At 36.5% G+C, this 18447-nt stretch overlaps 1 protein-coding gene across 1 annotated transcript in view; it reads right to left on the bottom strand.

The window, feature by feature from the left end:
* rimbp2b (RIMS binding protein 2b) overlaps positions 1-18447 on the bottom strand; it is a 211516-nt gene that overhangs the window by 2304 nt on the left and 190765 nt on the right. Inside the window, exons 20-30 of the mRNA XM_052094964.1 lie at positions 15954-16724; positions 13233-13347; positions 12669-12794; positions 10062-10228; positions 9609-9777; positions 9291-9353; positions 8449-8552; positions 6604-6636; positions 5423-5494; positions 3748-3882; positions 1939-2066 (exon numbers count right to left, since the gene is read on the bottom strand). Coding sequence (XP_051950924.1) covers positions 2040-2066; positions 3748-3882; positions 5423-5494; positions 6604-6636; positions 8449-8552; positions 9291-9353; positions 9609-9777; positions 10062-10228; positions 12669-12794; positions 13233-13347; positions 15954-16724 — 1782 coding nt within the window. The 3' untranslated portion in view covers positions 1939-2039. The remainder of the gene's footprint in view (positions 1-1938; positions 2067-3747; positions 3883-5422; positions 5495-6603; positions 6637-8448; positions 8553-9290; positions 9354-9608; positions 9778-10061; positions 10229-12668; positions 12795-13232; positions 13348-15953; positions 16725-18447) is intronic.

The following is an 18447-nucleotide window of genomic DNA, read 5'->3' on the forward strand; positions in this document are numbered from 1 at the left end:
CCATGATGATTTTATGCTTGTTTGCAACAGTTTTTGTTTTTTAATAATTCCTATAGAGTTCATGGAAAAAGTGCACCCCACAAACACACATTTATGACCTGGCTGATCATGAAATGTAACTTTGAAATCTTTTCAGTGTGAATTTGCTCTCAGTAAGTGCAGTATGTAAGGGTGCACAGCTTCAGAAGGAAAGGAGAGGGTTTGTCCCAAGGGTTACACTAGGAATCTAATAAACTGCACACAATAGAGAAGAAAAGGGGTGGGGGGAGTACAGGGTCAGGGGTCCAAATTCTGACCATGCAACAAGGGCCTTGTAGCTTCTTATGATTTATAATAGGAGTCAATGAAAGATGAACATTGTAATGGACAACACCCAGAGAAACAACTGAAGATACCTGCTGTGCCTGTCTAATGCTTTGGACCAATCACAGTAACTCTAAACAATGTTATTGATGTGTAGTGCTAAGGTGAATCTCACAAAAACATGTCCAGGTCACATTGCAGCCCAAAATAAAAATAAAACAACAAGAAAGTACATTTTGCATAAAGACAATGAAGGACCATTAAGATGTGACATTACATTCATGACAATTAAGCACATTTTGCCCCCAAATCTCATTATCGTAATGCATCTGGTCGTTTTACTCTTTAATTTTCATTTTTCTCAATGGTAATTCTCAACAGATTCTCACTACTGTAATATAAATTTTTTTTGTTTTTTTTCATTCAAATCACCATAAATTAAAGGCAGTACAACAAATATTAACATGACATATAAAAACCTTAAAATTTGAATATATATATATATATGTAGTATATATATATATATATATATATATATATATGTGTGTGTGTGTGTGTGTGTGTGTGTGTGTGTGTGTTCAGGCATATATATTTTTTGGCATTACAGTAATTAGAATAGCATGCTGAGAATGAGTTTTTTGCATTGCGGTAATTAAACTAATGAGACTAAGGGTAATGTGTCATGAAATAAAGTCACAATGCCCCCCTATAATTATTTTCCTTAAAGGAATAGTTCACCCAAAAATGAAAATTCTCTTGTATTCACCCTCATGACATCCCAGATGTGTCTGACCTTCTTTCTTCTGCAAAACACAAACTGATTTTTAGAAGAATATCTCAGCTCAGGTCCATACATGCAAGCGAATGATGACCAAAACTTTGAAGTTCCAAAAATCACATAATGGCAACATAAAAGTAATCCATAAAACTCCAGTGGTTTAATCTTTGTCTTCAGAAAATAAATGATAGTTGTGGGTGAGAAACAGATCAATATTTAAGCCCTTTTTTCTATAAATCTCCAATTTCAAAATGTGAAAGTGGAGATTTATAGAAAAAAGGACTTAAACATTGATCTGTTTCTCACACACACACCAATTATATACATTCTGAAGACATGGATTAAACCACTGGAGTCTTATGGATTACTTTTATGTTGCCTTTATGTGATTTTTGGAACTTCAAAGTTCTGGTCATCATTCACTTGCATGTATGGACCTGAGCTGAGATATTCTTCTAAAGATCTTTGGTTGTGTTCAGCGGAAGAAAGAAAGTCATACACATCAGTAATTGGCCGGATTTTTTTAGATGATATTTGGGAGAAATATGACTCTGGCATGTTCTTGAGAGGTTTCGTTACATTCACCCCATGATTTAGTAGGTGGATGTTTTTCAGTGAAATGGTAATACACTGGTCATAAGAATGATTAGGAGCATGCAGATAAGAGTTTGTGTGCCTGGGTCTGTACAGTATATAATACTGTATGAATGCAAATTTGTGTGCATACCTGTATTTATGCATTCATCAACTCACTTAAAGGCCTATATAAAGCCATCAGGGTGTGAATACAGTATGTGTGCTTCAATGTAGATATATTTAGTGTGGAGGTGCTACATGTGTGAGTGTTTAGTGCATACCAGGAGCAACAGTAATAAGGACCCGTGTCGTCTGCATTAGAAGAGGACAGCGATATTTGTGGTATCCTCAGTTGCTCACTTACGTGACAGATACTGAGCTGTTACGGAGTGAAATGAACACTCTTCTTCTGTTTTGCCAAGCGGGTGAGAAAAAAAAAACAAAACAATGCCATGATGTAATGCATTTCATTTGTCAGCACAATGACTATGAGAAAAGAATCACAAAACTTTCAGTACAGAAAAATCTTGATGGGTCCTGATGATTGAGCAGAACATCCATCAGCAATTGTATTTTCTTTTTCTTTTTTTTTACAGACCATTGTACAATATCTACATCTACAGATAAAATCATTCTTTATATCTTTCTCTACTTGCAACATTTGTTTTGTGACTGTCTATAACCTTGACAGTCTTATACTGTATATCAGCAATATACAAAACACTTCTTTTGGAAACATATACAAAAGGGGTTTGCTAGTTTTTTAACTGGTCTCATTCCTTTAAAGGACCTAAAAAGGTTCCAAGGTGGCGTTGAAGCATTTTGAAAGACAAAGCATGCAACTGATCCTTTGCTAAGCCCCGCCCTAAATGTGGTATCTTAGGAACTGTTGCCATCTGCCATTTCTCTGACAAGCGTTTGCTTTTTCCAATGAGAGTCTACTTGAGTAATGTCTGTTTGAGTAGTATTAAGTTACATTTTATAGAAATAATCCTAAAAATGTAAAACACTTTGTTGCCAGGTCACTTGTAACGGTAATACAAGATACGTAGAGAGGATTCACGCAGTGTTTTATCTTTCTTTTTTAAAATCTTTAGCATGCTATGGATTAAACCAAAATGAACATGTATAACATCAGAAAGGACAACTACATTTGCGCCAAGTAAATTAAAGCTAATAACATGATGCTGTTTAAATAATGTATTGATTCAGGTCATTTTAAAGGTGATAGTAAATAAAGAGTTTACAGCATAATAGTGAGTGTGTTATGAGACATAATGAGCAGTTCTGATCACTTGGTGTGTAATCGTTGCCTCAATTATGATTCACAGTCTTCAATCAAATTACTTTGTAATTTAGCTATTTCTTTTACAAAAAACATCAGATAAATATGCTATAAAATGTCACTCTTTATTCCACTCCACGTAAGAATATGATAGATTCCATTTATAAGAATATTTAGCAGAAACCGTGCAGTTCACGATAATCTCCCATTAATTCCTATGGGAAGTTCTGCAAAGCTTGTCAGAGCGGGCAACCGTGACCAAGGGTGGCAGAGCTTAGAGAAGGGTCAATTCTACAGTTCTACATGGTTTCATTTCTCTGTACATCAAAACAATCTCCTCTATTATAAATTAGTTTCACGTTTAAACACATTTACAATCATAAAGCATCTATACAATGCTTCATTTGTGAATTAGGTACAAAATAATAAAGTTTAGTGCTTCTTTTTTTCATAAATAATAACAATAAACAACTAATAATCTGGCACGTCTCTTAGCATGTATTATTCTTTCAAACAATGCTTTATGAATATGCATTTTCATTAACAGTTCATTTTCCCCAAATGCTTCAGCAAAGCGTTTGACATAAAAAATAAAGGTTCCTTAGTCTCTATGGCCAGCTCTGGATTTAGTAAGCTGTCTCCATTTCTCTTTTGTTTTCTGTATTCCTTCAATGATCCATCAAAAAGCAATCGGCTGTCATACAACACAAACACAGACGGAGAAGAGGAAGAAAACAGCGGAGCAGGAAGGAGATTAAAAAAAGAGCGGATGGATGACAGAGGGCTAGTGTGAAACAGGATGTACCCTTTTGCTCTTTGTCCGGGAGGGGTGGTCCTGGGGGTGACGGCTTGGGGTGTTGGTGAGGTAAACCTCCACATCATCAGGCACTTCTTCAAGAAAGTTGGAGGGAACCAGACCCTTGTGTCCATTAAGTTCACCCTGAATGGAAAACAGATGGTATCACGCACACATGGACCTAGTTAAATCCTGAAACAGTGGACAAACATTTGCAAAACAGTGGGGCTGGGGAAAAACATAGATTTTCCAATTAATTGTGATTAAAATTGATTCTTGATTGGTTGTGTTGATTATCTTGTAATCACAAAACTGTTATGTAGCATTTGAACCTGTTGTCCCTGGTGTTAATTAAGGACATAATGACAGCACAAAGGTAATCCATTTGACTCCAATGGTTTAATCCATGTCTTCTAAAGCAATAAAATCAGATTTGGGTAAGAAATGACATCTTGACATCTGCAGTCTCTAAGGCACAAATATTATCATAAGATGTCAAGATTTATAGTGAAAAAGGAGTGACATTTTAGTCCATTTCTTACCCAAATCTGATAGTATTGCTTTAGAAGACATGGATTAAACCACGGGAGTCAAATGGATTACCTTTATGCTGTCAATCGATTCAAATTTGTAATCAAATTAATTACATGATGTCCCGATTAATTAATTGCGATTAATCACATTTAATCGCATATACAAATATTTGCTGAGAAAGCCCCTCATATAACAATAACTCAATATATAATGATGAACATAGTTATCTTTAAATGTTAAAAGATCATATATATATATATATATATATATATATATATATATATATATATATATATATATATATATATATAAATATAAATATTCAGATAATTAAAATGTATTTCATTACTGTAGCAGAAGAGTTAATCATTGATAAGACATTGATAATACAAAAAGCGTCTTTAGAATACAATGTATTGTTTACTACCATATTATTGATCATAAGTCAATCATTGGCATACAGTTCAAAGCAATCCATTTCACAAGTGAATTTGTCAATCAGTTCGAGATTTATTATGAGGGCTTGTTTAAGGATCCGTCAATTTCAACAAGCGTCATTAAAATAACATTTTTAGGTCACTGTGTCAAGTAAAATATAGTTTAATACTCAATCTTTAAACACATCTTGAGATCCCTTAGTTCGCATTTGCGCTACATCAAATGTTTTGAACGGAAGAACGTAACGCATGTTTGTATTGTGCTGTCTGCTGGATGGTTGTTTTCTTCACTGTATAAACTGCGCGTTGCCACACAGCTGAAATTTCAATTACTGCCCTCTGGAGTAAACCGGTGGTACTACAAGCTTGCATTTCTCAGGAATCTTCCTTATTACAATCCGTGGGCATTGCGATAAAATTGCATAAATTTTTTTAATGAGTTATTTTTAATACAATTAATCGCACTGAATTAATACGTTAAATCGAAAGCCCTATTTTTGGGTGGACTATACATTTAATATATCTTCATATGTAAGCAAAATGAGCATTCTAACTGTAATATAACCATATCAAAAATAATTTAAACAAATCCAATTGGAAATGATTCAAAAGCTTGTGAATCGAAATTGATACAAATCCAGAAATCGGTATCGATACCCAGCCCTTCAAAATAGTATAGTGTGTGCACTAAAACACAAATGGTATGCACTCACATAATAAAAGCCATCCTCATCGATCTCTCCAAACACTGTGATTACATCGCCCGCACAGAATGTCAGCTCAGCCTGAAGGACAGAAAGAGTAAACCTTTACTGAGATCACATTTCTTCACCATTCTGATGGTTGATGTGAACATTAACTGAAGCTCCTAACCTGTGTCTGCATGATTTTATGCACTACACAGCTGCCACATGAGTGGCTGATTAGATAATTGCATGAATTAGTAGGTGTACAGGTGTTCCTAATAAAGTACCCAGTGATGTTATAATCTCATGGAAAAACTTTAGACCTCTTTAACATCTAGAAACACAATAAATGCCTTTTGTTTAGCAGGACACTTACTGTTTAGCTACTGATGACAACATGATGCATATACTTTGACAGAATTAAAAACTATTCATGTAAACATTCAACCTACACAAACAACTGACTTAACTCTATATTCCTAAACAGCAACAGTCATTTTATCAGAAAATATATAAAAATAGAAATATAAGACTGTAATGTTCCTATTAGAATGATACTGAAATCTAATATTTTATGGCCACATTCTTTACTTTGGGTCCAAAATAACATCCAATCAATACAAACACAGATCAACCAACACTGGGCAACGCAGGTCCTCTGAGTCAGACTGGGAGCTATGTTCACAAACTACAGTGATTGTGTAACCCTTTACCTCCAGTCCAACAACAGCAAGAACCAGACAAACAAAGGTCTCAATGTCACAAATAACAAATCCCTATTCCTTTCATGGGAACTCACTCACTTTACAGCCTGTCACAAAGCCTTCATAAATGCATCATAATGATTCATACTATTTGGTATAAGCATGCAAACACATTCTAATCCATTCAAATTCAGATTTTGTTCCCTTTAGCATGACACTAATACTAACATAGCAGAATATAAAGTATCTTGTTAAAGTTATTCCTAGGAGAATCATTAAGTCATCATCTAGCAAATTATGAAGGCTTTCAAAGTTCAGACAAAATACATTTAGTATGCAATGCAAATGCATTGTGCATGCATTGAGATGTTTAGTTTTGTTAAGTGAGATATCCACAGACAGTACAGATGCTTATGCAGTGCAGTCAGTGAGCTCCCTCAACAGGAAATAGAGTGTCATTTGGCACAGGTCCAGTGAGCATAGACCCACTGCATCCACACTCACCTCCTCACTCTGCAAGTTGCCCCCACAGCGGGCCTGTGCGCCAGCAGCAATGCAAAGGTGACAGTAAGTGGGTAGGAAAGACTTAAAATGCTATCTGTTAACATTGTGACATTATTATCTGACCTAACTATATTGGTTCTGGGGGATTAAGGTCAGTAGTACTGAATGATAAATTCTGTTTGTTGGGACAACTCTCTATAATGTTGTTTTTGCACAGCATGTGTTGTGAATCAAAGTGAATTTAATATTTCACCCAACTGCACTGTGAAATAAAAAATCCCTAGGTGGATCTAGAACACTGAGCAACAGAACCGTCTGGCACAGGAACAGTTTTTTCCCCTCAGGCTATCATCTCATGAACAGTTAAAACTGCCCCACTGAGAAATAATTATGTGCAATACACAGTTTAGTCTATTTTATATCTAAAATATACTACCTCTTCTGCCACTACATTCCCTTGCCTCTGTTTGCTGAAGATTTGGATATATATATATATATATATTATAATCTTATATCTTATTGTGTATTTCTATAAATACTATTTTTATTCTATTTTATTTTATAATTATTATCTATGTCTTATTGCTGTATTGTTGTGCACTGAAAGCTTCTGTCACCAAAACAAATTCCTTGTATGTGTAAGCATACTTGGCAATAAAGCTCTTTCTGATACTGATTTTTTAAAGGTGTCTTAATGCCTTGAGCCTATGTCCTACAAGGTTTTCTGTCTAAAAAATAAGTAAAAAGTTGTTTTTTTTCTGTAAAAAATGTATGATTTGCAAAACATTCTTGTTAGAGTATTATACAACTATAAATCAACAGATCAAGTACCACAGCAGACATCTGTCACCTTAAGCCAGTGGTTCTCAAAGTGTGTGGCACGCACCATAGGGGGGTTTGGAGGTAATGCAAGGGGGGTGCGGAAGACTGATCCGTCCTCAAATCTCGTTCACTTTCATACATTCAACAAAAATAGTGAAAATACACATAAGAACATAAGAACTGCCTTTAAACTTTGTAAGCATGGACAAGAGCCACGGAGGTCTAAAAATACACAGTGCAACATACAGTACACACCAGTTTCAGATGCGTGACAAGGTGAATTCACTATTACATTTCAGTCTTTTCCTCACACGACACACTATATGACTTCAGAATAATTTTTTTCTAGTTTGGGGGGGGGGCGTTGAGAACCACTACCTTAAGCATATGCATACGATTTCATGCTTACTGATGACACCTGGTGGCCGAGGTTGGTACCGCATGCGTATTGCTAGCTAGCAAGTCAAAACAAAACAATTTTTTATAGAACATAACACTTTTTTAGAGAAACATTTAAAAAAATATTTGTAGGACATTTTTTTTCACCTAGTGATTGTAAATTTTTCTCACAGTGTGGTTCAGGGCTTTCGTACACCCAATTACATGTTTATAGTTTGAGTATGGGTTTAATATTGCAAAGTTATTTGGTTATTTGTCTTTATATTATGATCTTACATAATTTTTTTTTATTTTTTATTTTTTTTTAATATATTTTAGCAAAGAATGGTTTATGAATGACAACTGGCCTGGTTGTCAGAATGGCAGTCTCACATGAAATACTTCATTTTGTAATTAATCTATTTTATTTTAAAATTACAAGCAGAACTGAACTTTTGGAACTACCATTCCTATTTTAATGAACAGTAAAGTAAATGATCCAAAGAAGGAAGCTAGAAAAACAGGCATATCATTAATTTGGTGGGCATTTACAGGCAGGCATCCAGGCAAGCTAGCAAAAACTAAAGATTACGGAATGAGACCATAAGTGCAAGGAAACCCATACAAGAAAGGCTTCATCAGTACCTCGACATCCACGTTAGGAGAGCTCTCTCTGGGGTCATAGTCATAGAGAGCCACCATCCTCCGCATAGACACCTGGTGCTGCCTACCACTCCTTTTGTTCCTCTCTGAGAAAACGGTAAATATGGAGAAAAACATAGAAATACTTTCAGTGTTGGAGAGAAGAAAACAAAACACTCACATTTATTTTGTTATATGACCTAATTTTCTGGACAATAAAAACATACAAACTTCAAACAATACTTGTGTAAAATCCCATTTTAAAGGTGATGTGTGTATTGTAATTATGATGCTAAAATACTTTGTCCTGTCACAGCTTAATATGCAGAAACAACTACTGTATAGGCAAACCATTTGTAGGTTTATATGGGATTTTGGGGGCAGGACTAAATGTTTTTCGATCGATGGCTGAAGGAGGGAGTTTTTGTGAAACCTGTTTGATTATTTTTGCAATTTTATTTGGTGGCACACTATCAGAAATGACACACTTCACCTTTAAGCTGCATGTTATGGTATGATACATTCCTCTCTGAGACAGGCAACACTTTTACTTGAATGATTCAAACAGTCAGAACACAACAGGAGACACGTTTGATATCATGTAAAAAGCTCTCAATATCCAATCCCATTTTCCACTGTGTTAAACTAAATAGCCAATGGAAGGCTGCATTATTCCTTTTGTATACCTGGGGTATTATACAAAAGATAAGGTATGCTCGCAATTGAAGTGTCATTCAAGTGTTAAAGGAAAACTTTGAGGTGAGCTGTGAAAAGGCACTTAAAAAGAAAAGGAAGTTTGAATGAGAATGAAGAAATGCTGAGAAAATGCAGAAGGGGGCACAAACCTCTCTTGGATTTCCGGGACCTGCGGTTAATTGAACGGCCATCTTTGAACCTATTACAGTTCACTTGAAAAGAAAAGAGGAAAGAAATAAAAAATAGAAGAGAGAAAGGAAATGATAAAGGCAAGGAAGGCACAGGATTTAAGGAGACCCTTAAAACTTTGTTCTATTTTAAAGGTAAGTAATAACCAACCTTGTGAAATAGGAGACTAGCACCAGGCTAATTTATAACAAATTAGAACAGAAGAAAGGAAAGAAAAGAAAGAAAGAAAATGAAGTACAGAGGAGTCAGTCAGGTAGGGGCCAACACTAGTTAAATACCTATTTTCTCAATGGGCGTGTTGAGAGGAAGGAAACCCTGTTTGATCAGCTGGTCCATCACTTCTTCATCATCAGTCTGGATTTCTGAGACCATGTTACAGGGGATGAGCCCCCTGCGGCCACAGACCTCTGCCCTGTAGAATCCATCTTTGTCCTTATCTCCAAAAACCTGTACAACACAGCAGGACCATAACAATTAGAACAAAATATTCAAATATACATTATAGGACGCTTCCAGTGTAGACAGCATCATTGATTATAGTGGATTCTATTGCTATTGACGCAACGCTTACATCTGGTGTGACAGGGTATTACACATCTAGCAACAAGCAAAACTATAACAAAACACAACAAAATAAAAAGAGTAGATATAAAGAAAGAGTAAAGATATCAAACAAATTGACAGTTGAAGGCTGCTTGAGAGTAGCCAACATTCAAGGAATTAGTTCTAACCATTATGATCTGGCCCTCCTTGAAGGGAAGCTCTTCTACAGCAGCATCAGGGTTGGGAGACATTGACAGGGGGTCGTAGTCAAACATCGCCACAAAGATTCGGGACAAGTCGTCTGGTTCTGACTCATAGTAGTCTGAGGACTGCCGTTCTCGTCCTCTATAACCATCTGAAAAACAGAAGAGGGCAAGCTTCTGCTACACACAGAACCCAAATGACATCTCAAGCCCCAAAAATGCTGCAACACTTTTCTGTCTGCTTGCAAGAGCAAGATCTATTTCAAATGCAAATGAGTAGCCCTCAGAGGCTTTGGTCCACATTTGGTCCACACAAAGTTTTGAGAATAAAGACATTATACTGTATATTCTACTACCAATTTCTTCTTTAAAAACAGATATTAACATAATAAATGGATAAAAATGCTAATCATATCTGGATCACATGATGCAATCCATTTTCCCTATATCTATAGTAAAATTACCTGCAACAGAGGAGTAAAAGAAGGCAGTAAGAACATTTTTTTTAATCACCATGCATGTAAAACAAACATGGAAGGGGTAGAGACATTGCTGTTTTACCATTAAAACGTAAAGATCTTTATTGTAAAGACATGCAGTCACATTTAAAATGAATAATTGACTGGAATGGTCCACTAAAAATCAAGTACCCAAAACCATTTACAACTTCCGACCAATAGTAATCCTCTTTAAGCTTGTGCTAAAGGCTGGTAAATTTAAAGCTGAAGAATGCACATTTTTTATGTTAAAATACTTGATATTTTATTACATTTTTTTTTTTTATTGTAATACAATCCCAGACTAATATGTTAGTAAAATATTACTAACAGCAGAAAGTAAGCCAATTGTTGTTTGATCTCCCTGAATAGTGTTTTGTGGTGCTCTCAAAATATTGCAGTTTGTTAGAACACCCTGACCAGACCAACACAACAACACCAATGGCCTGTGTTTAGGGTGGCACTATCTGTTTGGCAGACTAAATGGAAGACGGGGGAGTGTTCAGGAAAGCTGTAGAACATTTGCAAAATGTGCACACTTCAACTTTAACTGATATCAGTCCTTGAGAGTTGATCATCCCAGTAAATTTGAAGTGAATATGGATCTGATTGAAGTAAACCATGCACCTTGTCAGCAAAAGCAATTTGCGAAACATCAACAAGAATCGTCATGATCACAGTCCTCCATGAAAGCTGGCAGAGAACTGCAGATATGTCTTTTCTTACAGTGATGAACTGACAAAATCCAACAGTAGATAGATATTCATGCAAAAGATACAATGCTCAGTTAAGGATGGATGATGGGCACATGTCAGCATGTGGAGAAAGAAGAGAGGATGGTTCACAATCACACACTGGTGTTTTTAGGCCACAAAATGGACACAAAGGGCAGGAACAATCACTCTTACATGGACTGAAATCCTTACGTCTAAACTGACTTCACTTCAGTCTCAACATTTTTATACTGAAATATAAAATTTTGAAAAAATGGGGAATAAAATATAGGTGAAAAATTTAAAAATTGACCTCACTACAAATTTGATTTAGTGATGTATCCTATTGTACCCTAAATAAACATAGATTTAAAGTTATATAAACCAATAAATATGCCATTCAAATTTTATTTATAGGCACCAACATGTCTATTCTCTTTAGAGGTAGCTTCCTGGGTTCAATACAACTAAGCTTTCTTTTGACATTCTCTGACATACAGCAAATAATTTGTAAGTTTTTATGTGTTTACAGTAATGACCTTACAATGGAAATCTATGGGTCAAGGCATTTCGGAGAGTGTAGAAGCAGAAAAGTGAAGCTCAACGCTGTTGTGAAGCAGTAGTTTTCCATTTTGTATTTGCTTGGTATAATAACACTAATAACACAAATTTGTCCTGGTCAGACCAAGTCAGGCTTAGCACTGATAAACACGCATCCAAGATTAAAAATTATAATATAATACAATATATAATAAACTGCTTATTTTTATTATCACTTTGTCTTCTGCCTTCTGTTATTTTCTCTGCTGCCTATGCCTAGCTCTCAGGCTGGTAGAAGAGTTAACATAACAAGCTGTTAATGTTGACTTGTTTTTGTCAACTTATATTTGGGTATCTCCTGTTGGAGAGAGAGATATGTGTGAGACTGGATGTAACATTCCTGGTGTTGTCAGTCAGAGTGGAAAACATTAATTTGTCAGGATGGATGATCTAACTTGATTTCTTGCTCCCTTGGCATATCATGCAAAATGTACCTAGTTTAAGGAATTAGCATAGCCATGACATGAGTTGAAAGGTTGGATAAGACTTTACTCAGACAAGTTTAGTAAGTGAAACTATCATAAGCATGCAAAAAATCAAGTCTTGTGGCTTTATTTTTATAACATGTTTTTAACGTTTAACATAATGTTATTCCGGCAAAATGTTTTGTCCCATTGGCTTCCATTGTATTGTAAACACAATTTTAATTTATTTTTACTATCAACAGAGCTTAATTTATAGTGAACGTACAACATTTATACAAGATAATCCTAAAAAATCAGAAATATCAGGTCTAATTGTTTTGGATTTTTTTTTGTCTATGGGGAAGCCACGCCACATACCATATTGGTGCTCTGATCGCTGTGGGGGCCATTTCCTGCGGTGGGCTACACTGGTATAGTAAACATCGTCCTTGACAGGTGAGAGGTTCTCCTCGCTCCCCTCACTGTTATTTTCCACGGTGATCTCTACGGAAACACCAATCAGAGAATTACAGCCACACCCCCTCTACTCAGTCTGTGAGATGTGAATTATGAAGTCTGCAAAGGCTCTCAAGATGTGTTTTAGGATCAAGACCGCCATTCTAAACCACTACAAGCTAAAAAAATTATTCAGTATTCAAAGCCAGTGGACATGTCCATGGAGTTGTTCCAGTATAAAACAGCAATGTTCAACATGAGGATGATTTTCTAGTACTGCTTGTCTTTGGGTTTGTAATTTATACCCTATTATACCCCTATTTCAATCAAATAAGATCTTAAACAAAAATAGCAGGGTTCATCAAGGGACTTTGGGGCCTTTGGACACCAGAACTGTCACCATAACATATAAGGAAAACAGGGGGATCATATGGACACAACACCAGGGAGATTCAAAATGTCCAAACATCATGTGACCACACTAACCAATGGAGGGAACATTCATGGGCCTTCTTTGAGGGGGTGGACAGCCATGGCCCATCCTACGGCCAGAATGGTCCAGTCGATCCGAGCGTCCCGTTGAGGGAGAGCTCCCTAAAATCTTAAAAAGCAAACATTAGAATGTTAATCAAAGCCTGCGGTTCCTTAAATAATAGGTATCCTATTAAAAAAGATCCCAACCAACCCCAAAATGAAGCAAATTGATCATTTCTTTAGAGAACATATTTCTAGTCCCAAGTGAAACCAAAACAAGGAGGATGAACCCACTAAAACATTTAACATAAACAATCAAAACAAACTCTGACAATAACATGAGCAGGGTTTTGGCAGAAATCAGATGCAAAGCTAAAGACCATTTTGTTTTTTGTTCTGCTCCTCTTCATGTTTATAGGAGTCTGGGAGAGTTTTGAATGTAGTGTGTGACATAAAGAGCTTAAGAGAGCTTTCTGGAAAAAACAATTGTGTGTACTAAACTGTGATCTGCCTACACACTTAAATATGCATGCAAATTTGTATATCACATTAGTCAAGGCCATAAACCACCACAAATATTTAGGAGGACATCCCCACTATATTAAAGGAGTCATGATATGAGGAATCAAATTTTCCAATATTAAGAGTCTATTGTACTATAAAAACAGATAGTAAGTTTAAGAACTCAAAACTTCCTCACTAGTCCAAAAAAGACCATTTATTGGCACCAAGCTTTCTCTACTTCTGTGACTTCCCGACATCACTTGGAGGCATTACTGCCTCCATAGTAAGAGATCAATGCCTCATTTGACATCATTACCTCTTTGGTCTGCCCACTGGTGCGCAGTCAGAGTGATGATAACAGCTGGACAGGTAAAGCCATTACTTTACACCCAGAGGGGCCATTACTGTAGTTGTATTTTAACGAACAAAGAGATTGTGGTGTCAGGGAAGATTCTAAAACGCTGTTCCTGGCTGTGGAAATTTAGCATCTCAGCTTAGCCTTCTGAAAGAGGAAAATGTTAGGAAAGAGTGGCTGAAGTTTATTTTTTAACAAAGTTCCTGACTAATCAATATGGAATTATATGTTTTATTTGGCATATTTCTCTAAAGATTCTTTTGACAGCTGTTATGATTCAGACTTTGCAAAGAAACTAATATTGAAAGATGGAGCAGTGCCAACTAAATTGGACATGATAGTAATGTTGGTGAGTAACCAATTTAATACTACTGTTTCTGCATGCGTCTGTTGGATATGTAAGGAATTGTGTAATCAGCCATTTTTATTGCAATATAAACAATGATCAGGACTCCAATGTGGAGTGGACCGTGCTAATTACATGGTTGCATACCAAATAAATACATATTTGCTCACAAAATATTGATGTGAGATTAAATTATTTTATTATGCAAGAAGCACACGTAGTGTGGAGTGCAACGAAAGACAATACTTTAGTACAAGCTAAAGGCTGCTGTCTCATATTAACCAGGACGTCCCATAATTTGGCCAAAATGAATGCGTTGAGATGTGCATTATCCTGCATATTTAAGTAGGTGATCCCCTCCGATAGGAGGTGTGACTCCCTACCTGGCAAACATCCCATATTCCTCACTAGATGGGAGGCAAACAACAGGCCGACCGTCCATTACAGCTGTTTACAGATATTAGCCCTTCACATACATAGCTTGTGTAAGTCTGGACTATTTTCACTGTTCTCAGCTTTATATATCATTATTGTATCACCATATCGTGTGCACCTATTAATGTAAGTATTTGGGAGCAACAGCATGCCGACTTTGCTTGCATGCGTCTCATAATTTGGAGCATATATCTATTCATTATTGCTTGGAAAATTTTCATGCTTTTATTCTTGGAAAAAAAACTTTCTACAAGTGTTGTCCAGGGGTGTTTGTGCTCCAAAGATGTTAGCCAATAATAATACAGTGGATGTGTACATTATAGTCTTAAAGAGAACAGCGCAGAAAAGCAAGTGTTTCAGACAGGGACAGAAACAGGTTGGAAAAAGGTCATTTAATACTATATTGTGACTAATATTTTGTGCAAAAACATTTTCTAACATTATAAGTGAACTTCAAAGAAAATAATAAAGTAAAAAAAAAAAAATTATTACATGACCCCTTTAAAAAGTAGTGAAAGATTCCAAAAATATAAGTTTTATAATGCTTGATACTTAAATGTTTTATTTGGTCCCTGCCACTCTTGAATATTTGGTGATATTCATGATAGTATTGCAAAAACTTTAATGTAATGTATGATAAGGTATTAGTAGATAACAACTATTCTGCAAGAACTGTGAAATAGGCAACCGTGTTTTTCGATTTGAAAGATATCTTACAACAGAAACAAGAAAAACTCATAAATGGCCTTTAGGTAATCAAAACAAATCTACACATTCAAAAAGTTTCACTCGACATTCTAGGAATCAAACAAAGTCACATAATATCTAAAACAAATCAAAGTCAAGAAAGATCGTATAGAAAAAATCCCCACCCAAAACAATAATAATATAAAAATTCCAAATAAAACAATAACATAATAAATATAAGCAACATCTAGCAAAAAAGACAAAACAAATGAGGACCAAATGAGAGTGAAACTGGGTGGAACACCATGAAAATAAGAATGGTTTTATTGCTTGTCGATGGGAACATAAAGCAGTTGGTAGATGAGGAGAAGGCAGAATGGTGAGAGGAGGGGTAGGAGACACACACCAGGGGTTCATCCATTGCCCTGTTGAGTCTGGCCACAGAGTAGGCCCTAATGTCCCTTTGATAGGTCCTGCCAACCTCGCTCAGCCTGCCCTCGCTCTGGAACCTGCGTTGAGGATGATGAAGGTGTGGATGATAGTGGTAATGGTGGTACGACTCCCGCATGCTCCGTGTCTCTGGAACAGTTTCCAGGATGTCCTCCTCCATGCTGCACTGTCGAGTCAGTGTCCTTTTCCTGCCGGCAGCCAGAGCACGGCGCTCCACTGGCCCCTCGCTGTGGATCACCCGCATGTTGGGGCCAGAGCCGACCCGCAGCGGGCTGCCCCCTGTGTACGAATGGTACCCTCCCCGATAGGCAAGCGAGCCCTCTTCCTCGCTACCACAGTCCAGTCCACTGTCCGGGCTCTTGGTGCTTTGTCTGCAACAGCTGCTGTTCCAGCACGGACCCCCTGGAGCCCTATCCTCAATGGAGGTGTAACGCGGAGAGGAGCGCTGCCTCTGCAGCCTACGGACACACTTGCTGGGGGAGAGGTGGTTTGGCTGCCGCAAGTCCTGATGGTAAACCCGCGGGCTCCTGCATGGAGTTACTGGACGATTCTCCTCGAAACGCAACCGTTGGCCCATGACCTCCACCCCTGTGTCTGGATCCTCCTCTGCCACCTCCGGGATGCTATGGAGGCGCTTGTGCGAGCGCAAGGATCGCTGTCGTACCACCTCTCGTTGCAGGTCCCAACTGTCCCGTTCCACAGCTAGGTCCTGACGCCTGTAATATGCCTTTTTAGAGGCCGGAGAGGGTGATTGACGAAGGAGGGGCCAAAGTTTTAGTTAGATTTGGACGTTTTTCCAAATAGTTAAATCGGCATTGTTTTTGGTGAGTTTTGTTTGATAGTGTTAGAACAGGCAGAGAGGATAAAACAGTGTCCAAATAGAAAAAAAATGGGAAAAGAAAGACAAAATATAGACAGAATTAGTTATCGGAGGTCATGGCCGAATGTAGGGCATGCAGTCTCATTCTGTGACGGACATGACATGCAACGGAAGGGAATCTGTAGAAGGAAAATGTCAGGAGTTGCAAAGCATACAGAAAATGGGAATTGGAAATTATCACATATGCAGGACAAATTATGCATAGCACAATCCAACAGAAAGTCTAGAAATGAGAATACATCAAACACAAGAAATTAATACATTAATAACAGAATAATTAAAGGAACAAGACTCAAGAATCGACTAACTATTCGGACGTGAATACTAAAACAACAAATACAATATGGATTTGTCTGCCAAGCAAATTCTGACAAATAGTGTTTAAAAGTGGGCCAGTAACCTGGAATGAAAAAAAAAAAATAACACATTTTTTCAAATTATGGTTTTGATTAGTGGCTTGAAATATCTACATCCTGATATAAGTAGCAGAAACTTTAACAGCAAAGTACAAATAAAAGCTCACGGCTACAGCAACATATTTAAAACATTATTGGTTTGTTTTTGGAGATTCCTAACCTAAAATTTGAGGTTGACAGTACTGCAAATATCTCATAGTTTTAAAAATACATGATACTGAATTTGGAGGCAAAACTTATTCAGAAACAGATGCATATAGTCTATAGAATGTATTTTCATATCACAATCCAAATGGCCGCTCAGGTCTCCAAATTCCAAAAAAGATCATTCAAAAAAATTAAATACAAAATACCATTTATTGCTTTATATATTCAATACAGTGCTGTATTTTCTTTTGTAACCCTTTCTGCATTATACTTATTAGTAATTCATATATAAATATATTTGAAAGAAAAAGGTAAATCTCAACATTATTAGACAATCTCTATGAACAGACTTCTGAATTCCTACAGAATCGTTTACACTGAGAAAAGTAACATTTAACAGAAGTGTAACCATGAGACAAACATAACCAAAAGTGAATAATAGTTTCATTTAAGCAGACTTTACTTAAATGAGATTCCCAAAATTGCCTTGGAATGACATTTGCATTTCATCTGACAGCTAAATTTCCTCATTCAACAGGTTAAATTTATATAATAATTATACATACACAAAAACCTTGGTATTTATTCATCAATAATCACAGACATTAAACCATGGTGTTATATTAAGGTAAACACTTCAGGCATAACAAACAATTTCACAACGTACATCTGCATATACTCTATGTGATTGTCAAATGCAGTTAATCTATGCTCATCAATCAATCATGCTAAAGAATCCTTTTAATCCCATGTGTATAAACACAGTTACCTCTAAAAAGTAATAAGAGCCAGTGCTAATAGATCAGAACTAATTCTACAAGATTATCGTGATGCACAAAGAATATAACTATATAAAATCTTCTACTCATGCAATGCATGTGCAGCCTCAGGTTAAGCCATTCAGATGTATTAAGCTTTGTATGACTGGACGAGCTTATACAAAGCTGGCTAAATGACTGGATGATGTCGAAGATTGGTAGTGCAAAGAGACCTGCCATCAGGACCCA

The sequence above is a fragment of the Xyrauchen texanus genome, chromosome 27, assembly GCF_025860055.1.
Source record: "Xyrauchen texanus isolate HMW12.3.18 chromosome 27, RBS_HiC_50CHRs, whole genome shotgun sequence".
Classification (NCBI taxonomy): Eukaryota; Metazoa; Chordata; class Actinopteri; order Cypriniformes; family Catostomidae; genus Xyrauchen; species Xyrauchen texanus.